The 16,596-nt window shown below is 38.8% G+C and overlaps 1 protein-coding gene across 6 annotated transcripts in view; it reads left to right on the top strand.

Annotated features, from left to right (window-relative positions):
* RUNX1T1 (RUNX1 partner transcriptional co-repressor 1) overlaps positions 1–16,596 on the top strand; it is a 171,232-nt gene that overhangs the window by 18,430 nt on the left and 136,206 nt on the right. For 3 of the 6 annotated variants that reach the window (XM_058175005.1, XM_058174998.1, XM_058175000.1), the window contains exon 2: positions 9,750–9,922. The exons of 1 other annotated variant lie outside the window; for it this stretch is intronic. In XM_058175005.1, the coding sequence (XP_058030988.1) occupies positions 9,835–9,922 (88 nt within the window). In that variant the 5' untranslated portion in view covers positions 9,750–9,834. Of the gene's footprint in view, positions 1–1,595; positions 1,615–9,749; positions 9,923–10,317; positions 10,393–16,596 lie in introns of those variants that run through there. 2 more of the 6 variants (XM_058174999.1, XM_058175004.1) reach the window with 2 other exon arrangements.

Consider the following 16,596-nt stretch of genomic DNA (forward strand, 5'->3'; position numbering starts at 1 on the left):
TTAAAAGGATCTCTGTGATGGGATTATAGTAGCTCCTTTAGTCCAGGGGTCTCCAACCGTGGCAACTTTAAGACTTGTGGACTTCATCTCCCATTGTTCCTCGGCCAGCTTGAGGAACTCTGGGAGTTGAAGCCCACAAGTCTTAAAGTTGCCAAGGTTGGAGACCCCTACTTTAGTCCATCAACTCATTATGACCAAGTGATCAGGGGTGGGTTCTACTTACCTTTACTACTGGTTCGCAATGGGAGCACACTCACTTGCATTGCTCGCATACACACACGTGCTTCTGCGCATACGCAGATCATCCATGATAACATCCGGGCAGATGGGTGGAGCCACCCGCCGCTTTTATTACCGGTTGCAAGAACCGGACCAAACCGGGAGCAACCCACCACTGCAAGTGATAGCCTGGTAATATTCTGAAAAACAGATCTTTGTTTTAAAAAATATGCTATTCTTGTTCCAGAATACTGGTAATCAGAATTAAATATTTCTTGCTGTTTGTGAATTTCCTACTTTCTTTACAGTACATAGATAGCTTCCATTCATTTATATGGTGGGAAATAAATTGTTGCAGTTAGTTTTGAAAAAAAAACAGTGCAGACATTCTGATATAGGCCTTGTATTGCATATTTTATCACATTTATACTTTAATTGTCCATCATGAAAGCACTTGTTAAAGTTTTGCAATCTACTGCAGTTTCTTGAAATTTGGGATGCTGTGGATCTCCAGGCTACAGCCCATAAACTGGACTTTAGATTTGGAATTTCTGTTTTGGAAAATCACATTGAATATAGTTTTTTAAAAAACTATGTAGATAAGAAAGTTCAAGAGGGATTTTTTTTTTGCCAAAACTTTTGATTTGAGGTTGACATGCTAAATACACAATAACCTACTGAAACGATAAAAATATGAAATAATCTCTAATAAGAGAAAGATCTAGACAACTTTTCTTGACCAAAAATTGAAAATGCAACAAAATCAAGAACAAAAATAAAATGAAGGCCATGTACATATATCCCAACTAGGAATGCCTAATTTAGGAATATTCTTACTGTTCCTAACATATTTTCTGTATATGGGGTTATGAGCATTTGCTTCTAATAATATTTGCTCAGAAATATTCACAGTTGAGTATCAGTTGGTGCACACTTGCTTGCATTTTACAGATATGCACCTGTATATGGTATCTCTATGTAAGCGCAATTTAAAAATAGAAAAAGAATAAAATTGAATGTGCATACAGTACATATTATGTACTGATCAATCAGAGAATTTTTACTTCTATTTATATTATTGGATTGTTTCTCCTTTGCTGTGGATAGTACATTTCGCCAATATCTGTCCTAATCCAGCTCTAGTTACATAATGTTAAATATGATTAGCTGCATTAGTATTGAACAGAATGAACATCCCTTGTAACGTTGTACAAGCAGATATTGATAGTCAATTCTAATGAATATATAATTTATATAATTTATAGAATCTAATATAATATACAATTTATAGAATCTACATTCTAATGAATATATAATTTATTGTCCCAGCACTCTGCATCTATCACATGATCAAGAGTTTGCATGTTTCCCTCCATATCTTCTGGACAGAAAGTGGTAACTATATAACTATAACTATATTTACAATCCAGTAGCCAAGTATAAAAATGGAATCCTTAAAGTTAATGTATTATATATAATAAATAAATGTTTCTTCAATGTTTAGATCAATATTGGCTTGTTTAACTGAACTGTACAAGTAGTCCTCATTTAGTGATCATACTTGGGACTATAACTCAGTCCTTAAGTGAAACAATTGCTAAGTGAAACTGTGCTCACAGTTTTACTTCAATTTCTCTTTGTGTTACAACTGAAAATTGTAAATGTGAGAAATTACTTTTTCATCACCATCCTAAGTGGGAACAGTCACTAAATAAGGACTATTTGTAGTGAAGAGAAACCAGCTTCCAGGATTTAAGTAAAAAAATAAGCTGTAGATGAATAAAGTAAAATCCTGAGATTTCCTAATAGCTAGTCCAGAAAAGGGAATACAATTAATATTTATAAACAGGACAGAATTTAGAGATCAGAATACAAACCAAATGTACACATTCCTGGGACTAAGGTTTATTGCAATATTCAACAGCTGTATTTATTTTTTATTTATTTACTCAATAATACTCTTGATCTGATATGTTGGAATGACAACACTGACAAATGATTAAAGTATCGACATTCCTAAAAGTATAATTTTGTCCCTTTTAGGTTAAAAAAAGGGATATGAAAATTTTGCTAATTATGTGCCAGCAGTTTTGGCTCAAAAGCAATCTATCTGGAGTCTGATGCATTTCTCATGTGAACTGCTGTTGCTGAACAAATTGCTTTCTCTTTTCCAATGGTAATATAATCCTGTGTATGCTTAGGTGATGAAGGGATTCCTGACAGTAAGTAAGCAATGCAGGAATGGTAACTGCATTTGATTTTCTTTTACGTTGATTTCAATATGTGTAGTCTTTACATCCTATTAAATACTTTGAAAGATAAACTGAGGTTTGGACAGGCCCAGCAACCCCTCTTCTTAAAACCTTAGTTTGGCTGAATATCTTACAAGGGAGTAGAAGGAATAAGATAAAAGTATTCTTACTCTAAGGTTAACTGATTTCACTCTCTACCTATTGCATTCTATGAAAAATAAATACATTTCGCATATGGTTAAGATTGATCAAAAAATATTCTGCATGCCAGTGATTACATTCCCATCTGTGATTAAGAGTTTCTGTCTGCATCTGGTTTTCACATTATATTTCTGTAACAAGAATCTTTTATATGGCAGAGTTCATTCTCTGTATTTTCTATTAACTGCAGCTTGAACTACTGCACGGATCACAGATTTACACATATGGCTTTAATTACTTCATACCATTGAGAAAAAGTAATATTTGTTTGGAAATGTATGTTTTCAGCATTTCCATGGTTATGCAACACGATGAGCTTTTCGAATAATATTCTTAGGGAGAAATACAAATTGTTAAAGTTTAAAATCCTTTTGGCTGGATTTTAAATTGGTCCAGACATTTTAGTTTTAAGATTGAACATTAAGTAATAAAAATAGTATATTGCCTCCTTGCCTGTTTCATTTTTAGATGTAATAGAAAGAAAGATAGACTTTCAAAGTATATTTTAAAATTCTTATAATTATTACCGCTGCTACTATGACTACAGTATCATTTAAAATGATATTTTAGTAGTACTTTAGAAGGCAAAGCTATTCATAAAAAAATAAGTTGCAATATATCCACTTGCAGGGAGTAAAACCAGTTAAAGTTAATGGAACTTACTCCTAGTAGACTTATAGGGAGGGTACTTGAATGACACGTGCCTCAACCTTACACAAATGTTAATGATCAGTGCTATTGAACTGTCAATATATTCTTCATATAGATGTTTAGGATACTTTTCTTAATAAAAAGACAGGATGTAAATTCAATAATTAATAAAATAATGGGCTTGAACTGAGGCTGTGCAATAGGAATAAGTTTGTAAGTATGAGTGTTATGACTGAAATGGAGCCTGCCAATAAGGTTCTATTGTAACAACTCATGCAAGTTGTAAATTTGGTCATCTGTGTGACTGACCAGATTTTATATTTTTTGCAAGTTGTATAGCCAAGGTTATATACTGAACTAGTTCCATGGTTCTCTATCAAAAGTAAATGCCCGTTTTTGGCAAAACCATCATAAAACAAGCTCATGTGACTGTGGGACACTGCAAATGGCTGCCAATGTGGCCCAGTTGTCAATGCCTGAGGTGTGGCCAGCCTTGGAATTTGAAATTTGGATTATAAATACCCCCCAGGTAGATCCATTGTAACTTCCAACGATCGCTAAGTGACTGGTTGTAAGTTGAAGTTCACCTCTAATGCACCATTCTAGAAGTCCACCTTTAATGCACCGTACCACAGCTGCAGTGGCGCAGTGGTTAGAAAGCTGTACTGCAGGCTACTTCTGCTGACTGTCGGCTGCCTGAAATTTGGTAGTTTGAATCTCAACAAGCTCAAGGTTGACTCAGCCTTCCAGCCTTCTGAGGTCAGTGAAATGAGGACCCAGATTGTTGGGGGCAACGTGCTGACTATAAATCACTTATAGAGGGCTGTAAAGCACTGTTAAGCAGTATATACAGTGTTTCCCTGAAAATACGACATGTCCTGAAAATCAGTCCAAGCCTGATTTTTGGAGTGGGCGTAAATATACGCCCTCCCCCGAAAATAAGCCTTAGTGAAGGGTTGGGCATGGCCAGCATAGAAGGCAGTCCTTCCCTTCCCTGGTCAGCTAATGGCAGCTGGGCCCCTTAATCACAACCCACGGATCAGCTAAGCTGAATGGGAGCTGCCTCTCGTTCTCTCTCTCCCCAGGATTCTTGGCGCTCACCCATCTCCCATCCATCCATCCATCCCCCTCGCCTAAAAACTCCCACCCCACTTGCAAGAGAGCAGCTGGCCAGTACCTCTTGCCACGTGGTGCCGACCCAGCAGACACCCCACCTCCGCCAGGCAGAGCGCTATTCACCGACTGAGCGGTATCCTAGGATCATGATGTGGGCGAAGCCGGTGAGCACCAGGTCCTTGAGGAGTCTGTGCCGCTGCCATCCCAGCACTGAGGATGGCTTCCTCTGTGGCTTCCAACCCCTGGTTGGAACCATAGAGCAGGAAGCGCACTCCCAGAATGGCTGCTGCTGGTGCAGAGTCTTTTGGCAGCAGCCCCTCCGAGAGTGCACTTCCCGCTCTATGGTTCCAGTTCCATGTAGCTGCTCCGGCTCGGCAGTAGGCAGCTGGCTCAACTGGCCTCTTCTTCGCTTCCAGGGGCTTCCAGCCTGGGTTTGGAAGCCACAGAAGAAGCCATCCTCAGTGCTGGGACAGTGGCGCACAGACTCCCCGCGGGGCTCCCCATGCAGCTTCCTTCACCCTTCGCTGCCACTCTGCCCCAGATGCTGGAAGACTTGGCAGCAGGTGGCTGGCCCTACCAGCTTCTTCTCCACTTCCAGTCGGATGCTCACTGGCTTCGCCCACATCGACATGGTGAGGCCTGGGTGGCGTATGACTGGAGGCAGGGTGGAGACAGGTGCTCATGTGGCTTGGCACCTTTGGGCCACTCGTGTTCCACCAGCCCCTGTGGGAGGGGAGGGGCTTGATGGTGGCGTGTGGAGGGAGCCTATCTGCCGGACTCCCGGCTGTGAGTGTGCAGGCTACCTGGTGGCCACCATGTGGCAAGAGGTGCCGGGCAGCTGCTCTCTTGTGAGCAGGCTCCCAAAGAGTCGGGTGCAGGGACATGAGGACACGGGCACGACCTCGGGTGAATAGCTGACAAGCGGTCGTGTTGTGCTGCCAAAAGCAGTGCAACACAGCAGCAGCCATGAGCACTCCCAAAATAATAAGACCCCCCGATAATAATGCCAAGCCCTTATTTCAGGGTTCAAAAGAAAATAAGACTCTGTCTTACTTTCGGGAAAACACGGTAAGTCTAAGTGCTATTGCTATTCTTTGCAAATAACTGCTGTATATCATTTAAACAATTTTAGTAGGTTAGTTTATCCCCTATATAATTAATTCTTTTACTTTAAAAAAACAAAGTAGGTATTCAAGGAATGAAAGAGTGGGATAAATTTTGAATAAATAAGTAAATATAGCTACATAAAACATTAAATGTTTTGTTTAGTAAACTTGCAAAAATGTAGACAAATTATGTTCCTTTAAAACTGTCTGTTTCCAAATATTTGTAAATATCTAAGATTTATTTTGTAATTTGCATGAATCAGTATAATTAAACATATAGCCTTTATATTCTGCTTTGGACCTCAGAACACTATTTTGATAGTGATTTTGCATAATTTTTATAATATGCCATCTGCTAACCCTTTTTCTTGCATTAAACAGATTTGTGGAACCTATTAGTCAAATGATAATTGTTGTATAAAATAAATTATCTGTTTCAATATAACTCTTTAAACACTTTATTAAGATATCTCAAAGCATAAACATTATTCTTCTGAGGTTGCATGGTTTAAGGAGATGGGTTTGTAGCTGACAAATATTAGTTGGGCAAAACATGCTGCCTGTAAGTTTAATAAAAAAAATTAAATGTTATAACAATATAAAAGTTATTTTTTTAATATAAAAGGTTTTTTGTTTATTAAAAACATGGAAAATATCTCATTTGTGGCCTGATTTGTTTTTATAAATATTTAACTTCCATTAAAACTGTTAGGATTTACTTCCAAAGAAAGCATTGATTCATAATGTATCCTGGACATCTCAAATATGGTTTCCGTGAACACAAAACTCTGCCTACTAAGCCAGAGTGTGCCAAATGATTTCTAGGTAAATGAATGGATGAATTTTCACTTGCCAAGATTTTTTTACACAAGCGCGCATGTGCATGCACCTGCACACACAAACACACACACACACGGACGTGTTGGAGGGCATTCTGATTCCAGTTTTTTCCAGGGGTTCGGGAGAACCTTTAGTTAAGATTCTGTGCAGTTTGGAGAACCCCCAAATCCCACTCCTGGCTGGCCCTGGCCACCCTGCCCTGCACCTCCCAGGAGTCCCCACGCGGCCCATTTTGGATGCAGGTAAGTGCAGGGCATGTGCGGAGGCTTGGGGAGGGCGAAAAATGGGCCTACTGGAAGTTCGGGAAGGCCAGAAATGGCCCCGTTTCTGGTCTGCAGAACACCTCCAGAGCCCGGGGAGGGCAAAAATGCCCCCCCAACTGGTGCAGGAAACAGACTAGGCCATGCCCACCATGGCCATGCCCACCAAGCAACCAGGCAGAGAAACCCTTGCTAAAATTTTTGAAGCCCACTCCTGCCTTTATCTAAGATACAATCTCTTCCTCGCTAACCTTGAGATGACAGAATCTGGTGGTGAATTGGATTCCCCCCCCCCTTTTTTTTCCATCCAATTTTTCAACAGGACACTTTTTTTTTATCAAGTCACTTGATAAAACACAGAAGAGAGGAGACAAGGAAATCCTGTGGCTCCTGAAACTTTCCTTCCCTCCTTCCGTCTCAATTTTTAATTTCTTTTTGTTATATTAGTCTTTTTCCCCCCCTTCTTGTCCTCTGTGTTCTATAGATCAGGGGTCTCCAAACTTGGCAACTTTAAGACTTGTGGACTCAGCAAAGCAGGCTGAGGAATTCTGAGAGTTGAAGTCCACAAGTCTTAAAGTTGCCAAGGTTGGAGACCCCTGCTATAGATAGAACCACGACCAATTGCCTTTTCAAACGGCAGCAATACATTGCAGTTTGATGAAATACAACTGGAAGTAATAAATAAATAAATAAATAAATAAATAAATAAATAAATAAATAAATAAATAAATAAATAAAACTTCTCACAACTAGGAGTGGCTTGCTTATACTGTCTGTGTGTAAAGGAGCTGTACACAATTTTTTAAATCATTTTTGACTGCATGGTTGACTGCCTGAACAAGTCCGTGCAGTTTTCTTGACAGTATTTTAAGAAGTGGTTTGCCATTCTTTTCTTCCTAGGATTGAGAGTCTGGCTCAGGATCACCCATAGGCTTTGTGCTTAAGGCATGATGAGACATCCCCTTCTTCTGGTTTCTATCCTGTTGTTTTAACCACTGCACCAAACTGGCTGTGCAATAACATTACACAGACAGACAGACATTTTCTGTAACATCGTGTTACCTTGATGTTTTACAAAGCAAATGTATATTGATAAATTACATTAGAAAAATGCAGAAATAAAAGTAAATGAAACACAGAAAAGGTGCAGGTTTTATATTTCCATTTATCTAAAAAAAAATGCTTTACCGTCTGGTTGAACCTTGGTGGCAATCCTTGGAGCATTCATGGTAGCCCTATTCCCAGTCTGAGCTGATTGTAATTGGTTCTGAGATAATTCACTTGAAGTACTTTGAACAAGCCTGTTGTATCTGCTTAGTTTAATAGTATTTTCCCTTTTTGCTTAGTTGCCCTTGAAGAGTTTCCCCCTCCCTTCCCCCTTCCCCCTCCCTCTCTCATTTTACTCATCAAGACGTTTTGTAGGTAATCCATTTACCTCCAAACACGTAAATCTTTATGCAGAGCTTTAAATTAAACTTGTAGCTTGTAGCATTGAAAGAATATGTAGAATCCCAGGAAGCTGCCTAAACTGATTATTCTATCTTTGCACTGTCCTTAATCACTGTTAGTGATCCATTAGAGTTTCTGGTAAGAATTTTTCCTAGCTGGAGATAATAGGGTTAGTAACTGAGATTCTATCGATAGAAAGTGACTGTTTATATAATCACTGTAGATTTTACTTTGTTAAGATCATATATGCATCCTTTGACTAGTACAAGGGAGTGTAACATCAGAAAAGAAAGTTAACAGAGGCAGTTTTTAAAAACTTAGGAACCCAGCTATTTGTTTTGTTATTGAACAGACTAAAAAATAAAGCCCTAAAACAAAGTTAAAAAAAAAAACAGAACACAACAGTACAGAATAGCCTTATTTGGCCAAGTGTGATTAGTCACACAAGAAATTTCTCTCTGGTGCAGAAGCTCTTAAAGAAACATTAAGGTGCAACCAAGGTAAGAGCATAATCTAAAAGATATCTTGCTAAGAGCCTCCACGCAAGTGGAATGAGAATTATACTAAGAAATACTTAATCCCTTTGTATTTGCTTAACATTTGGAAAGGAAGAAAGAAGCTTCATGCAGAGATCTTCTGAAAACAGATAATTCTGCTTTGTTGCTACCTTGGTACTTGGGATTTATCAATAATTTCAAATCTCGTATTTTAGTTCTAGCAGATCCTGATTGCAAAGAGGCAGGGTGAGAACAAGCAGTTATCCGGTGGGCAGCCTCCTTTCTTGATGCTGCACAAATTGAAATTGTTGGGCTATGATACACTTTTTTGTAATCAAAGAGATATTAGTTATGGCAGATTGCTGGGCTGAAGAATATCTTCCCAATGGTACCCAACATGATTTACTGCATTTCACTTACCTTATATCACTGAAACCAATAAAGAAACATCAGCCGAAGAAACAAATTTACTACCTTTTAGGTGGTTGGAGAAAGAGATTTGATTTGGAAATCCGAATCTAATATATAGTTTTGCAGGGGATGGTGTCAACAACAGAGTCCATGACACGAATCCCAAAAGCTTCAGATTTAGTCCCTGCTGTCTGCAGAGTAATTAAAAAGGACCAGGTAACCACTGATAAGAAAATTTCATCTATTTGGACTTTTGGAAGGCTGAGTAGATAATTGAGTCTTATAGCCAGACCCAGGATGTAGCAGTTGCCTTGGTTTTTCTATAAACAGTTGATTTCACTTAAATCTTGGAGGTCATCCAGACTAGTAATTTGAAGCGTAATCCAGCCATCACTGTGGCGATATAAAACATGTCTCATTAGTAATATATTGTTGCAGCAGTGGCTGGAATGGGCCTATAAATTATCAACCTGAAGGAGTTCATAGTTACAAGCTATATATAATTGACTTTATTACTCATTCAGCATTTTTTGCATTTTCCTAGAGACTTAAACATTTACTAAATGTATTGGGTTCAGACTGTAAGTACAATGCAAAATATTGCCTTTAGGATTATGCCTTTTGTTCTTTTTAATTATTTTTTTTTAAAGCATCTAGTATTAACATGTAAACAGAAGGCCTTTGTGCTTCAGACTGGCTGTGATATGTGCGTTTTTGTTTTTCCTCCCCTTTTGTTGTTGTCAATAGAAAAGATTGATCACTGGACTGGTGAACGTAATAGCTGTCCCAGTCAGAAAAGGAGAGAGGAAATTAGCAGGAAGATTGGTGGAAAATGATATCTGTCAAAAGAAACACTTGGAGAGCACTGAGTTTAGTAATAGGTGACTGCCGGAAAAAAGGGAACTTTGAATTTTGCCAAGGTAAGGAACAGATTTGTAATTCAACATGCTGTTTTTGAGAAGAAAAATAATGATTTTTTTTTTGGCTTGTTTCTTAACTGTGTGTTTAAATCTCCTTGTTATCTTATATGTTTGCTGCTCCTCCTAAATTATTTGGTCTAACATTATAAAGCTTTTGGATTGTAGATGGCAAATTTAAGAGAATCTATAAAAGAAAATGCCTCATTTACTTTTATCTCAAATGAGTGAGATGCCCAATTGAGGGGAAGAAGACAGATATGTAATGAACACATACACTTTGCCCCTGCCTTCAATTTCTTCCCCTCCAATTTTGGATTTAAACTTCCAACAGCATCCATATACAACCAGACTTTCTCTCTATGGCTTCTTTCTCTGGTTTTTTCCAGAATCCCAGTTTCCAGGATACGCTAAAGAAAAATAAAGGCCTAAGCAAGGTTTTAACTGCACTTCCTTGTGGAAAGAGCCACCAGGTATAGTCTGAGCAGTATATCTTTAGCATTCTCCTGATTTGCTTTTAAGCCAAACTATAGCTAAGTGTGAGATCCTGATGCAATCAATGTTTAAGTCTGGGACAAAAAAGATGAGAGACTGCAGGAGAAAAGGTTGACCATGATTATTTAAGTTATTCTTGGCTTAATTTTAAGAGCCATGGTGTCACAGTGGTTAGAATGCAGTATTGCAGGCTAATTCTGCCAACTGCCAGCAGTTCAATTTTCATCGGTTCAAGGTTGACTCAGCCTTCCATCCTTGTGAGGTCAGTAAAATGAGAACCGAGTTTGTTGACGACAATATGCTGACTTAGTAAACCACTTAGAGAGGGCTGTAAAGCACTGTGAAGATATATATGTCTAAGTGCTATTGCTATTAATTTTAGGAAATTGTTTAAGAAATAAAAAAGCTGAAAAAGGGGTTCTTAAGGAACAATTGAAAAACAATCTTAAAAGATGGTGCTACACATCTGTTCTTAGAGATAGTTCCAGGATATGGCACAGCAGTGAAGAAAATATGAAGGCTTAAAGACTATTTTATGCTTAGTATATCAATATTAGAGCCAATATGTGCCACAAAATGAACAGGAATACTTTGAGTGGCAGGTGGCATATATATGTGTGGGATGTTTGAGATGGCATATTTCCCTCCTTATCACACATAGATATTGAAGGTTTTCAGTGTATATGATTGGCTCTTTAAAACTATATATGTCTACCCATTTATTCAGAAATAGATCCAGCGGCACTAATGAAGGAGTTGTAGACAAAGTACTTTAACGTAGCATCAACACTGCTATTAAAGTTGGAATCATTTTATGATTTAAATATTTTTTTTTACATTCTTTCAAATATGTCTTCGAGTTATGATGAATAATTCTAAAAGAGTTGAAAAGGCAACAACATTTTGAATGCACCATTTGATCTATATAGGTAGATACAGTAGACGAGGTATAAGGTATTTCCATTACAAATGACAGTCTTGGGTTTTGGCAATCCATGACAAAATTTAGCTTTTTTTCTGCCTTTTAGGCTACAAAGACTTTCTTTGGCCATGTCTCTGCAAAAAGGGAAGTCACTAATCATTTATTTTCATGAAGTCCTACATAAAGTATATTTATTTCAATCAGACCAGTTCTTATTAAACCTTCGCCATTTCACTTTAGTTGATCAGCCTACAAATGTTTTTTTTTTCTTTTCAAATGATATATGTTCATAATTTGCCTCATGTACCAACCATCTTGTGTCTCATTCCCTAACCGGTGTTTGTCTGAAGTGTTGGGACTACAACAAAATTACCAATAAGAAACTTCTCCAGCACTTATAGCTGTCTTCTTTTCTCCAAAAGCCAAACTCTTTGGGGATATTGGCCTTCTTCCATCATGTGAAACTCTGCAAAAGTTTTTAAACTTTTTTTCCTGGAGTACTTTAAATCCCATTTATTTCAGGGCAAAATAAAATACATCTTTCTTTCTCTTTTAGTGAATCAATAGGTTTGAAAATCAAGTGGTTTATTTGGATTAATAATAGATTTCAGAAAGTTTTGAACTGAAGGTCAACAAAACCTCCATTTTAAGATAAATTTTGGCAACCTTCAGATCATAGACATGCCCAAATATCTCCCCATCATGCCACTAAAATTCATTAGCAAACTGGTGGTTACCATGTCACATTTTTTCAGCTTTTTCCCCCTCAAAGGTTATTTCACAGAGTCCCACCATAGAAATAATTTAATGTTATTGAATGGGGTTTGCAGGGCTGCAGCAATGACCCCATGATAGACTAACCCTTTTTACCCACATAGAAAGCCTAATGTTTAATTACAGAATTTCAGGTACCATCTTGTATTTTGTACTCTGCCCTGCATGTGTCCCAGCTGATTGTGGGAAAAGTTTGTCTCTGACCCATTTTTTTTTTCTTTTTGTAACAGGAGGAGAGCTAGGTATATTATTTTTTCATTGGCTTTTAAGAGTTTTGTTTTGCTTCTGTTTGTAGTTTTAATTCTGTTACAATTTGTGGTTATAATTTTGTAAGCATACATTGATATTGGACAGTTTATGCCAGATGACAAATAAATTGCTTTGTATATTTCCTTCAATGATCTTAAAGTCTTTTTTTTAAGGTCTTTTTTCCCCTATTTCCTACAAATATTTTTTCCTATTCTCTGGACAATGTCAGAATTTTTCAAATTGGGTTCCACAAAACACTAGGGTTCTGCTAAACATTGATAAGTAAGCAATGTGGTGGCTCAGTGACTAATATGCTGAGCTTGTTGACTGAAAGGTCAGCAGTTCAGCGATTCTAATCCCTAGTGTCACATAATGATGAGCTCCCGTTACTTGTCCCAGCTTCTGCCAACCTAGCAATTCGAAAGCACTTAAAAATGCAAGTAGAAAGATAAGGACCACCTTTAGTGGGAAGGTAAAAGCGTTCCAGGTGCCTTTGGTGTTTAGTCATGCCGGCCACATGACCACGGAGACATCTTCCGACAGCGCTGGCTACTCGGCTTTGAAACAGAGATGAGCACTGCCCCCTAGAGTTTGGAACGACTAGCACATCGTTAGTTGTGCAAGGGGAACCTTTACCTTTACCTTTAATCTGTCCTAGAAAGAAAACATTGGGCAACAATATTTATATGAAACAGTCAAAAGATTATATGTATGTGGTAATAAGGTAACCTTTACCTTTTAAAGATTGATGGTCTCTAAGTAAAAAAAAAAAAAGCTCATTGGAACACAGCCAATTTTATGTCACTAGAGTTTTTGCCCTTGATCAGGAGCTCCAGAATATTTTTTTAAAAAAATAACAAGTTACAAGAAGTTACACTGTCTGAAAAAAGTTTGAAAACCACATTTCCTTCAGTCCTTAAAGGCTATAACATAATCCTTCCCTTCCCCATCTTTAGAGTTCAAAATAGGTTGCTCTGTTTTTGCAAAATCTCTAGGTTGCTTGCCCCTATCTAAAAGCATCTACTTATTAGTAGGCACTTATGAGATTGGAAATTTGGCCACTGATCTTAAACTGAACTAAATTTTTTCAAACAAATTGAGAAGCAATGCTGCCTTTTGAAATCATGTCAGGAAAGAACAATGCATACAGCAACCTTCTTCCAAGGTTTAGCTTAATGAATGTATTTCCTTTACATTTTTAAAGAAGTTGCCCTTTCAATGGTGTGATTAAGTATCAGATTTCATCTGCTTGTTAATGAAAAACAGAGATGAAACAAGCCTGAAATATCAGCATTACTTCCTCCAGAGACCTGAAAAAACGCTTAAGTAAGGTGGCCCATAGACTGCTTTATTTCTTATTTGCTATTTAGACTTTCAGTGGTGAAATAAAACAGTTACACTATTAAACCACTTGTCCACTGCAGTTCTTGAAAGAGTTTCCATTTCTATCCTGCGTCTTTAAAAATAATAAGTTAGACATTGTGTTGAGGATCAGAGAGACAGCTTCACATCCCTACTCAGCTGTTGCATTCTCAGCCAAGCCACATTACAGCGATATGGCAACAAGAATAAACCATGGTTGTTTGCCTGGAGAGACTCAAAATGTGGACGTAATAATAATAAGCAATTTGGAGAATAATGAGAATTAAAATCCCAATATAGGATTTTTATTTATTGTATGTATGTGTATGCAAGTCAAGTATTGACTGGATTAGTCTGCCTGCAATTTTCTTGGCAAGATTTTCAGAAGTGGTTTGGCATTGCCTGCTTCCTGGGAACTGAAAGAGAGAGTGACTGTCCCAAGGTCACCCAGATCAGTGGTCGGATTCAGCTGGTTCTCTCTGGATTGCGCAAACAAGCAGCGACTGCGGGAGGCTCTGCCCACCCGCCCGGACGTAATGTGCAACTACTGCACATGCGCAGAAGACCGTGCACATGCGCAGAGGTGGTGCGTGAAAGCGAAGCGAGAGTGCATGTTCGTGTGCATGCTCACATTTGCAAACCAGTAGGGAAGATGAGTGAATCCCACCTCTGACCCAGACGGCTTCAAGCTTAAAGTGGGACTAGAACTCCTGGTCTCCCAGTTTCTAGTCTGGTGCCTTAATCACTACACCAAACTGGCTCTTTATTATTGTGTTATAATTTACCTGAACTTGTTGAGGAGAAATATCATTATGTCAACAATAATAGTTTTTATTACTGTTTCAATTTAAAAGTTTAATTTACTTCTCACACATCACCACAGAACCTAGAATTGACTTATTAAAAAAGCTTATAGATTAATTATTACATTAATATCACAGTTTCCTTCAAGAGATACTTGGGATAGACGTGTAATCAATTTTGCAGAATACTTCCAGTTGTAATTAACCAGACAGTATTTTCATAAGCAAACCTACAACAAACTATGGAACGCCCTTTGGCTAGTTTCATTTAGGCATATAGCACACATAACAGGATAAGATATAGCAATTTTAAAAATCATAGAAGTCAATATTTATGACTTAGTGTGGTGTGAATGCACTTTGTTAAGGTTTCAGGACTGCCTAGACCCCAATAAAAGGTCCATATGACTGTGTAGGAATTCTTATTCTTTATATAAGCTGCGTTTATTGATCATTTTAATTTCTTACTTGTTTTAATTTATTGATGCTTATATTTGTTTAAATTGATTTACATTTGTTTAAACGTTTCGAATAGATATCTAACAATATTTCAAGGTACTTTGGAAAACTAGTATTCAAAAGTTGCTAAGAAATTCATTGTACTCAAGATTTATACATCTTCCTAGAGGTAAGAATAAAATTAGTCATTATATCGATTGATTGGTCAACAGGAATTGGCTGACTAGCTTATTGCCAGAGTCTGATGTTGGGGGTTGCTGAGAGGGATTGACCCAAAGTTACCCAGCTGGCCTGTGTACTTAATCCAGGACTTTAATTTACAGTCCCCTGGTTTCTAGCCTGGAGTCTTAACCAGTAGACCAAACTAGCTCTCTCATTGCATTTACATATAGGCAGAAATATTCCAATTTAGTACACAGAAATTACTGCCAGTAATCATCCCATTCAACCATTTCTTTCTTATGTTTAGTCATCATTTAGTATTATTTCTAAAGTCCACATTTTGCATGGTAATTTTACTTACAATTTTAAGTAATTACTGGTATAATTATATTGAGCAACCTCCCTTAAAAGGGGTGGCTCAGGGGCTAGGATGTTGAGCTTGTTGATCAAAAGGTCGGCATCTCGGCGGTTCGAATCTCTAGTGCTGCTGTGTAACGGGGTGAGCTCCCATTACTTGTCCCAGCTTCTGCCAAACTAGAAGTTTCGAAAGCATGTAAAAATGCAAGTAGAAAAAATAGGGACCACCTTTGGTGGGAAGGTAACAGCATTCCATACGCCTTTGGCGTTAAGTCATGCCAGCCACATGACCACGGAGATGTCTTCAGACAGCACTGGCTCTTTGGCTTTGAAACAGAGATGAGCACTGCCCCCTAGAGTCGGCAACGACTAGCACGTATGTGCGAGGGGAACCTTTACCTTTACCTTTAACCTCCTGTTCAACATCTATATGAAGCCGCTGGTGAGGTCATCAGTGGCTTTGGGGTGAGTTATCACCTGTACGCTGATGATACTCAGCTGTACTTTTCCACCCCAGGCCACCCCAGCGAAGCTGTCAGTGCTGTCCCGTTGTCTGGAGGCCGACGGGTCTGGATGGGGAGAAACAGACTCAGACTCAATCCATCCAAGACGGAGTGGCTGTGGATGCCGGCATCTCGGTACAGTCAGCTGCAACCGCAGCTGACTGTTGGGGGCGAGTCACTGGCCCCAACGGAAAGGGTGAGCAACCGTTCTCCTGGATGGACGGCTGTCGTCAAGATCATTTGGCGGCCATCTCCAGGAGAGCTTTACCAGGTTCGCCTGGTCCACCAGTTGCGCCTTTCTAGACCGGGATGCCTTATGCATGGTCACTCATGCTCGTCACTTCTCGCCTGGATTATTGCAATGCTCTCTACATGGGGCTACCCTGAAGTGCACTGAGACTTCAGCTAGTCCAGAATGCAGCTGCGCTGGTGATTGAGGGAGCACCACGTTGCTCCCGGTAACACCACTCCCGCGCAGTCTGCCCTGGCTACCTGTGGTCTTCCAGGTGCGCTTCAAGGTTTTGGTTACCACCTTCAAAGCGCTCCATGGCTTAGGGCCCGGGTACTTACGGGACCGCCTGCTGTTACCAC

This window comes from Ahaetulla prasina, chromosome 3 (genome assembly GCF_028640845.1).
Source record: "Ahaetulla prasina isolate Xishuangbanna chromosome 3, ASM2864084v1, whole genome shotgun sequence".
In the NCBI taxonomy this organism is placed as follows: domain Eukaryota; kingdom Metazoa; phylum Chordata; class Lepidosauria; order Squamata; family Colubridae; genus Ahaetulla; species Ahaetulla prasina.